This window comes from Gadus macrocephalus, chromosome 19 (genome assembly GCF_031168955.1).
Source record: "Gadus macrocephalus chromosome 19, ASM3116895v1".
Taxonomy (NCBI): domain Eukaryota; kingdom Metazoa; phylum Chordata; class Actinopteri; order Gadiformes; family Gadidae; genus Gadus; species Gadus macrocephalus.
The window spans coordinates 9,725,987-9,736,139 of record NC_082400.1 but is presented as its reverse complement, the minus strand read 5'-3'; the positions used below and the strand labels follow the sequence as shown (position 1 = coordinate 9,736,139).

General features: G+C 45.5%; 1 protein-coding gene across 1 annotated transcript in view; it reads left to right on the top strand.

Annotated features, from left to right (window-relative positions):
- Positions 1-9,620: 9,620 nt before the first annotated feature.
- The window catches only part of LOC132448023 (membrane-associated phosphatidylinositol transfer protein 2-like), a 19,772-nt gene continuing 19,239 nt past the window's right edge, over positions 9,621-10,153 (top strand). The window contains 1 exon segment of the mRNA XM_060039086.1: positions 9,621-9,626. Within this exon segment, the coding sequence (XP_059895069.1) occupies positions 9,621-9,626 (6 nt within the window).

The window sequence follows — 10,153 nt, the reverse complement described above, 5'->3', positions numbered from 1 at the left end:
TACATCTCTCTCTCTCTCTCTCTCTCTCTCTCTCTCTCTCTCTCTCTCTCTCTCTCTCTCGTTACATCCTATTTCTCTCGCTAAACCCAGCTGGTGACATCTATGTAGGCCCCCTACACCCTCAAGGGAGTTCCTCAAACAAGACAATGTAGTTTGTGTTCTTACCCTTCGAAACAACTTGTGTTTTGTTGTTGTTTTTGTTGTTGACTTGTTCTTCTGGGAACAATGTACCCGAGCTGTCACTTAGAATTAGGCCTCGCGTGATTGACAGCTGCATGGGCCCTATCAATTTATCCCTCTGAGTTATTTGAGATGAAAACGAGTCTATTTCCTCCCCTCTCCACATGATTGTCATGAAACTGAACGATGTAGCCCCGCTGGATGTGATTATAGAAGCAAAATGATTAGGTTTGCTTTTAATAAATGCTGTTAGGAAGCAGCAGGCACAGAACGTGAGTCATAGTATTGATTCCCCCCTCCCCCCCCACACTCTCTCTCTCTCTCTCTCTCTCTCTCTCTCTCTCTCTCTCTCTCTCTCTCTCTCTCTCTCTCTCTCTCTCTCTCTCTCTCTCTCTCATTTATTAAGCTGACGTTTTCATCCAAAGCGACTTACAGTTACACAAACCATGAAGAAACAACAGTGAAATGGAGAGTCTATTTTTTATACTCCATTGGTCAAGATTCAGTCAGATGACATTTCTCTCTCACTTTCTTTAACTTGCTGTTTTTCTCTCTTTCCTTCTCTCTGTTAGACTATCTCTCTTACCTTCTCTCTTACTTTCTCTCTCTATTGTTTCCTCGCTCTCTCTTTGTCTCTTTCCTTCTCTACTACTCTCCATTTTTCTCTCTATCTCGCTCCCTCCCGCTCTCGTTACTTCACTCTTACTCTCTCTCTCTCTCTCTCTCGCTCTCTCTCCCATGTCTCCATCTGCTCCCCCATCACCTCTTCGTCTTCTGCGTGTCCATATGCCCGATCCATCCTCCCTCCCTCCTGCTCTCATTTCCTAGTATCTGGCCCATCCAGACGATCTAATACTCCATCAGCCACATCTTTATGCTCCTGTCAATCTGTCCGTGTCTTATGCCTCATTCACACCACACGTCTTTCGCTCTCTCGGCGTTCTCTCTCTGGCTCTCTCACACTTTCTCTGCTGATAAGGGAGAGAGAGCGAGGAGTGGAGAAGATGGGGGGAGGGAGGGATGGAGAGGAAAAGAAAGAGAGAGAGATAGGTAGAGAGAGATGGGCGTAGAGGGGATGTGGAGAGAGGGAGGGGAGAAGGAAACGAGGTAGAGAGGAGTGGAGGAGAAAGGAAAGGAGGGAGGGAGGGGGAGAAAGAAAGAGTGAAGGGATAGAGAGAGGGGGAGAGAGGGGGAGAGAGAGGAAGAGAGAGAGAGATAACACGTATGCCAGGCCAACTCCTGCATACCAATAGCAACATGACAGCTGTGGTACAGTCTGGTGTGTGTGTGTGTGTGTGTGTGTGTGTGTGTGTGTGTGTGTGTGTGTGTGTGTGTGTGTGTGTGTGTGTGTGTGTGTGTGTGTGTGTGTGTGTGTGTGTGTGTGTGTGAGGAAAGATACGGGGATGGGAGGATGTGAGGATGGAGGATGCGGGGTGGGGGGAGCGTCACAAGATGTCGCGTCACGGCGGTGTGTAGTCTATTTATAGCCGGATAAACAGAGGGATTCCAGCCCTGCCGTCGTGACTTCACAGCAGGCCGCGTGTTGCGGTTGGCTGGAGACGCTGGGTGGAAACTCAGATTGTATACAGGCTGTAGCGCCCGGGCTCTGACGTCAGCCATAGGTTATTTATTGAATTTCTCTCCACGGCTGTTTGATTCTGTAGGTTGAATTTAAGCTATGGGCGGGCGCCATTTTGGAATGGAATTGATGGCGAGAAAAGGAAACGTGCCCATATTTGGCCCACAGTGGGGATAGGTGATTGTTGATTAGTGATCTGTTAGAGTTGATCACAGAACACGTACTCTGTTTTAGAAGATGCGATGTCATCACTTGTAAAAAAAACTGTTGTTTAGGACCATGCTAGCTTCCTATGCATGATCATTCCAAATATTGTATATTGAAGAGGAGGTACATGATGGCTAAATTTATAGAATCGAATCGATCTGTCAAGAGAATTATTATTTTTGTTCTATTTATCCAGTAAAAAAAAAATTAAATGGTTATATTGTCAGAAATGCTAATATTTGCTAGGTTTTCTTTGTTCCACATCATAACAAAATGTACACTTAGATTGACTTAGCGATACTTGTCAGACAAAGCATGCAAACGTAGGATTAGACTTTGAGCTCTGGTTTACATTCACCTGAAAAGATGACACTCCTCTATTGAGTAGACGTGGTCTCATGTCCCTTCACGCCCCCCCTCCACCGTCACTCAGAGTGACTTTAACTAGGCTATAGATCTGTGGTTCCAGTGTTCCCATTCAGTCCCAGCGTGTCCCCATGTGCTTGTGGATTAATTCCTGGAAGGATTCAAGGTCACTGTGGATGATGATGTGAGACTGTCCCATTCGTCGCTCCGTTTCGCCCAGTTCCCACCACTTACTCTAATTAACAATCCCTGAGCTTTGTTCAGACCCAGTCATGTATAACTTCCCCATCAAATATTAACAAAAGGATGCGCGAATAGGACGTGCACAAAAGTGCACACGCACACAAATGTGCACGTGCACGTGCAACGCATACCCACTTGCTTGCACGCACACACACACGCACACACACACACACACACACATACACACACACACACACACACACACACACACACACACACACACACACACACACACACGGAGGACATTGTGCGCTATGACTGAGAGTAACTCCAGAGAACCATCCCTAGTCAGTTTAGGTTTGTCCCACTTCATCCGTCTCCCTGTTGAATCGAAATCTCCAAATCAGCTCATCTAATCAATATGTACAAAGCCTCGTTTCAGTTTCTGCAATTTCTGACATAATTGATTGCCACTGGTTTGCAGCCGTCCTGTCTGATGTTTACACACCTCATAAAGGTTGCAGCGGGCTCTGTTATCAGAGGTGACATCATTGTATCAATGTTGCGGATGATCTGCAAAAGGACTCCGCCTCTGTCACTCCGACCGCTGTCCACGGCTGTCCCGTAGCGGGCCCGTTCTGAATGTGACTAAGCAGAAGATGGAGGGGGGGGGGGGGGGGGAGGGGGGCTCTGTTGTGTTCATGATGAAACGATTTGTTGTCTCTAGTATGAGTCATGGAGAAGTTAATGGACGTAAGCTGCTGGGGGGGCCAGCGGGGGGATAGGGGGGGCACTGCAGGCCATGGGAGTCCTGGAGGTGTTGGTGACAAACAGCCTGGCTGGGCCCCGTCCAGCGCTACATCACCCCAGCGCGAGGTGTGTGGAGCAGGGCCAGGCACTAATGGTATTGGGCCCCTGAGAATTGGCCCCCAGAATGGAGCACCCAGGCTTTTATTTATTTTTCGGAGGAACTTGTGATATATTGCTTGACTGATGGCAGTACTTTCCCCTCAGCTCACTTTTTACCGCCTGACTTTTTAGTGTGGTTCTCTGTGCTTTGGCCTGTAATTCGTCCATTAGTGTGTGTGTGTGTGTGTGTGTGTGTGTGTGTGTGTGTGTGTGTGTGTGTGTGTGTGTGTGTGTGTGTGTACTTAGAAAACGTGTTAATGTCTGAAGCTAGGGCAGAGGGAGATGAAAAGAGGAAGGAAGTGTGACTGAGTCGTGTAAGGCTATGAATCGGAAAACAAAACAGCAACTTTAATAATAAATGTTTCTGGGTATTTTTAGTGAGGAATTGTTCCATTGCAAAGTGTTTTTTTTCTTTGGTCCCTTGGGTGTGTTCGATTTATATAAATCATGATTTTTATTTATTCCATCCTGCACACTGGCAGCTCATTGTTTAAGGCAGTAAATCATGCGTGACTGTTTTATTTTTATTCAAAATATGATTCTACATTGTGTGTGTGTATGTGTTTGAGTTTGAGTGTGTGTGTGTGTGTGTGTGTGTGTGTGTGTGTGTGTGTGTGTGTGTGTGTGTGTGTGTGTGTGTGTGTGTGTGTGTGTGTGTGTGTGTGTGTGTGTGTGAGAATGTATGTGTGTGTCAGTGGGTGTTGTGTTAAACCCTGCCGGTCTACAGGATCTACAGGTATCTCTCTCTCCTTCTCTCTCTATCTTTCTACCTCTCTCTCTCTCTCTCTGGACCACCCCAGGAAACAAAACACTAACCGTTCGTAATTCCCAGGGAAACACATTGACCGCCATTCCGCAAATAAGTTAACCGTGTTTTCCTGGAGATGAGTAAAGTAAAGAGATAAAGTAATTTGTGAAGGTGTAGTATAGCTAGGTAAAGCACTTTGTATTTGTTGTTTACAAATGCTAGTTTGAATGGAACTTGTGGATAAATGTACTCTTTTGTTACGTCCTTCTAGTTTCAGAAATATAAGCGAAGAATCTGTATGTTGAATCAATGAAAGATGATCAGGAGTAGGATGGTAGTCTTCCTGCCGCCCTAAGTCAGAATACTGTAGTGAGATACTGCATTTGTCTCAGAGAAAGTTCATATTTTAGTTCCGATATTGAAAAAGAAAGAAATGCCAATCATTTTATGAACCTCAGTAGTGCTTTTTCTGTCCTGAAAGAGATTAAATATAGCCTGTTCTGTTCCTTCTACTGGACCTTATGCATCGCTGTAATCTCCCCTCAGAGTGGCAGAGAATTTTATGTCCAATTTATGATACATCACAAACCATTCACTCCCTTTCTATGGCCACACTGCCGTTTTTTAATTATTCTATTCTATTTGAGTCTGTAAATAACTCAGTAATGTTCTTCAAAAAGATTTTTTACATGTACAATAACACGAACATCAAATTAAGACAAAATTGAAGAATGATTAAATTCATGAACTGAACATGTGAACACTATTTGCTATCAAGGACAGAATAGTATTTGGATACATTTTAATCTAGCGGTTTGCCGTAATGTTTTGTGTATGCTACAATACACAACCCGATATCGAGTAGTCTTTCCATATATTGTATTCCTCATCCGAAGGAAGTAAAGTAAGGACTGTGGTCCTTAATACGGTGTTAAGTGGCTAAACTTTTAGAGCTACTTTAACAGAAAACCCAAGGGACAGGATTGCGTGGTAGTGGCTGAATGATGCCCAAACTCCTAAATGCCCCTTAATTGCATGCCTCTCAAATGTCCTGTTATTTGCTACAAAGGCATCTCTTGATTAGTAAATATCGAAATCTTCAACTTCGTAGGTTAGTGTTTGAATGAGTGAGTGTGTGTGTGTGCTGTGTTTGTGTACCTGCTGTCTGTGAGCCATCGAAAAGGGTTTTCACCTGACATTCCCTACGGAACCATGTTATACCAAACCACCAAACCAATCTCGAGAGCCTGAGAGCCTACAGCCCTTCTTCCCCTAGCGGCCATCCCGGTGCGTATGGTGGGGGAGCTGACTGCGGAATTCTGCCTTCAGTCGTAGCCCACGGACACTGCTTGTGTAACCACTCCCGGTCGTCTGGACTGCCTACCGATGACAGGCTCATAAATTAGCAGACGCATTAAGGGCCGGACCAGCAGCAGAGTCCCTCCCGTTTGCCCCTGCTGTGTTAAGTATAATGTGGAAGAGCATGAGGCTTATTCAGTTAGGCCTGTTCTGCTGATTCTCAGATAAGTGTGTGTGTGTGTGTGTGTGTGTGTGTGTGTGTGTGTGTGTGTGTGTGTGTGTGTGTGTGTGTGTGTGTGTGTGTGTGTGTGTGTGTGTGTGTGTGTGTGTGTGTGTGTGTGTGTGTGTGTGTGCGAGAGAGAGAGAGTGGGATGGATGACAGACTCATTCACGGATTTGGGGGAGGAGAATCAATCAGAGAATTTTTATATATTTTTAAGACAATTCTGTCGTCCTTCCCTGTGGTTTATGGTTCATCCAAAATAGGGAGCAAATGGCCAGTGAAAAAAGAAACATGGAAGCCATTTAAACTCTAAACGTCCGGCAATGAATAAAATGGAAAATCGGTAAATCAATAAAGCCGAAATAATTACACAAATATTAATAAGTCTCGTTTTTTTTTCATCAGCTGTGATGTAATTTAAAGCTAGCCCTGCGTTCACGGTACCTTCGGCAGACGGAGCCTCGCCGTCGGTGGTAACGGGGTATTTTTAACGTGGAGCCCACGAGACGAGCCGGGATGAATGTAATTAAACCGCCGTTATCCTGAGCACGGGTGTGTGTGAGTCACAAAATAAGGGCCCTCTTCTGCTTCCTCCATCTGCCATCACACACGGGCCACGCCGGGTCATACAACACACCACCCAAGTGTTTTTACAGAACGGGTGTCTAATAGACTAGAGCATACGATTAAATAAAGGTGCTATTGATACGTGTTTCCGTGTGCATTTTTGGGTTGTTTTTAGATGAATGTTATCAGTTACTTGCCCCATCAATAGATCACTAGGTTCCGCATTCAAGGAAATACAGCAGTTAGTTGCTACTTCGGAATGTTAAACGAACTCATTTGCGAGGTGCTTTTATTTTGGCGTCAGAACACCTAGCTCGTTCATCCGTCATTTGGTAGTCAAATGAAAAGTCCCCGGTGCCGTGGACCAGCTGCTCGCTCAGTCAAATGGGCGGACGATGCAGGTGAGCAGCATCCAATCGCGGTCTTTCAGGTGGATGTGTTTATAGCCTGTTGTCCAGAGGGCCGACTCATCTCTCCTTGAGGTTATAATACAGGTTATAGCTAGCGAACTGTCCTCCTACAAGCCTTTAAAAATAGGATACGATCCTATTTTGGAAGACATCAAATTGTGTTTGTACTTGTATTGTGTCGAGTTCCTGACAGTGGATTATATCATTCTGATTTAGCTTCCTGGTTTATTTGTTTGTTTTGTATGGATTTCGGTATGGTGCCGTAATACCTGCGATGCTCAGAATAACAGACTACTGAAATAAAACAAAAGTGGCAGGGGAATGGGAAACGGCAAAAAGAAAGACAGAGAAAAGGGTGGTGGGGAGAGAAGGAAGGGGTGGGGTCAGACCGCGGTAACATCCATGTATGAGCGGGGCTGTACCATTAACCGTTGCATCACAGCGGGCTCCACCAATCGGGGCACAGCCTCATGCATCGCCATGGTAACAGAGCCTCCTCGGCCGGTCGGGAGGTGGAGACGCAGGGAGATGATGATGATGGGGGGGGGGGGGGGGGGGGGGGACCGGACCAAAAAAAGAGAAGAGGTGGGTGGAGAAGAGAGGAAGGAAGGGAGAAGCAGAGAGAGAGACAGTCGATACCTGCTCTGGTTTCACAGTAAGGATTTAAAAAACCTGCCAACCTCTGTGTATGTGTGTCTTAACAGTGTAGCTGCAGTTCCGTTAGCCAATTGGTGCTGGAGAAAGGACATCACAGGACCATCTCGCCGGGATGGGGCTTCTAGAATGTCGCGACTGCTAGCCCACATGCACATGGAACGCGGAACCGGAATTCTCCCCAACGGATGGGAATCATAGCGATGTGCTAGCCGCGATTGTTCCATCAGCAAGGTAAAGATCTTTGTGCATGTGTTTGCTGTACACCGTGTCGACTGTTAGGTTGCTGAGTGTGGACATGCCCACAGTGGAGGGTTGTTTTGTACTCTGCCTCGCTTTGCCAGACAGGTCTCTCAATCATCTAGTGAAGGATGGCAAGCCTATAGTTAGAGAGTGTCAGTGGGGATGGATGTGGACTTTAAGGTGCATCTTACTCCAGCCGGGACAACCGGGTGGTGCTGGTGGATGAATTGGTGTGGTGGGGCCGGTGGCGAGGGCGATGGTGATGGTGATGGTCGCTGTCAGTCTCGTGTATTAGATGGTGTTGTTTGATAGGAGATGTGGTGCGTTAGGCTGTGCAATGTGTGGAGATATTTAGGTTGAACTCGGTCTACTGTCATGAGGAGGGTTGATCTGTAAAGATAAATAAATAAATAAATGAATCAACAATCCGTCACACTTAAGCCTATGCATCTCGAAGATCATTTCCAATCTAGCAATCACGACTTGGAACTAAACATGCACGCCACGTTTGTTACGTAAATCGCAGCGTTTGTTTTGATATTTTTCTGTACAACACATTGATGAAGCCACGTTGGCAGGGACCGGCCTCACGATCCAATCAGACCCAATCAGACAGAGCCTTTCAGACGTCGTGGGTGCATTAGAATTGATGAGCAATGAGGTGGCACAGTGGGGTATGTGGCTCTGGTCAGCGGGGCGGTGGAGACTAGGGAGCCTCTTGGGTGGGCTGCGTTTGGCTACATTTCTTGGTCTAAATTTCATCAGACAACATGTTTGTACTAATGATCATGCATTGATTCCGCCCCGGGCATTTCCGACAAATGTGCTGAAATGCAGATGAAGAATGAATCTTGGGTTGTGATGACTGACTGATTTATTTAGCATGTACACGAATGAAGACGTTTTGGCGTCACAAGAGGTTTATCCGATGCCTTAGGGGTACTTGGGTTGTGATATCATTTGGCACTCGTTGGGCTTTTAGCATAACGGTTGGGAAATTGGTTGTGTTCTCGAGAGATCTTGATATTGATTTAGCGATATTGATTTTCTGACATCATAGCAGGAAACAAGTAAAAAAAGCATGCACAGATTGCAGAGCATCACTTTGTACTCTGTATGCAAAGAAAACAAAAAAATACTATTTTGTCATTAATGGGAAGTCAGCAATGTAATTAAACAGTTATCCGCTGTCACACTGTTGTGCTGTTACTTTTATTGGGTACCTGCCGGGAAGGGGAAGTGAATGCCACAGTCAGTTCCATCACCCCACTAGCTTTTAGACCCAAGATGGCCGCCAGGTGAACAAACAAATTGAAAAGAGCGAAATCATCCGTAATAAAAATATTATGAGGGATCAAAGAGGAACCATGCAAATATGTAACCTAGAAGTTGATACTGATAAGCCAGGGCGTCATAGCCTAATAGGAGGGCCTTGGTGGAAAAAAGCACCAGTTCATCTGAGTAAGATAAGATAGGACAATACTGTATTGATCCCAGACGATAGATTCAGGGTCCACAGTGTACGATCTAGGATATTTAGATGGCTACAATTTGCTCTCATATAATGCTGTTATCCCTGGTCCTTTTTCCTCATGGCATACTGAGTCTCTTGACAGAGAGTGTCCAATTTCATTCTCCAGCCATGAAGCTGAATAAGGTCATTATAATAATGCATTGCAATCATATGGCGTTTTTCTTAGTACCCAAAGACGCTTTACATAAAAAAATACAAAAGTAAAACAAAAGCGAAAAGATGACTCAAAATAAGGTGCATCCATTTGTTGCATTTCCCTCAAACACTTTGCACTATCCCCTCCTTGTGGTGGAGTGGGGAGGATGTGGTTAGGGTGGTGAGGGAGGATTCAGGACGAGGTGAGGAGCACGCATTAGTGGGGCGTGGATGGATGGATTGCTAGATCTACAGCAACAGTTTGTCGCTTAATGTTGCAATCGCCACTTGTTATATACGGTGGAAATTGTAATATAGTGCAATGACCCTTCATTACAATTATTTGCAGCCTGTCTAAAATGTCTCATTTTAATCATGGGACGATGAAGGTACCCTCATCAAAGGAATTGACCGCCTTTCGTCTGTCGGTGAAGGTGGTGTCAAGGAGGCAAGTCTAAAGATGGATGAGGACAAGGATTGTATTTCATTTTATTTGAGAGATTGTATAGCAGTTCCTTCTTTTATACCGTGTCGTGCAGAGAGCTTTTTTCCAAGTCTTTCCCTTTTAGTAGACTCTCGAAAACAGACAGAAACCAGGATTACCCAGCACTAGCTGGGGATTATTACTACTCATGGAGTGTATACACAAAATACTGGAGGTACAACCACCAGGTGGTGGGTGATAATAAGGAAGGACTGTACAAAATACCCTCTTACAGGAGGATGCATGCCCCCCAACAAGGTTTAATGAGGGGCCGGAACTACGCAGGACGTGGTCTGCCCAAGTAGTCAGTTCCTGTCTGCGGCTTGGCCCCCATGGGGTGTGTGCAAGCGGAGTACTCTGTCCCCACAAGCATAGAACAACAAGGATGCACTGCACACACACACATGTTGGATATTAGCACCAAACTGGACA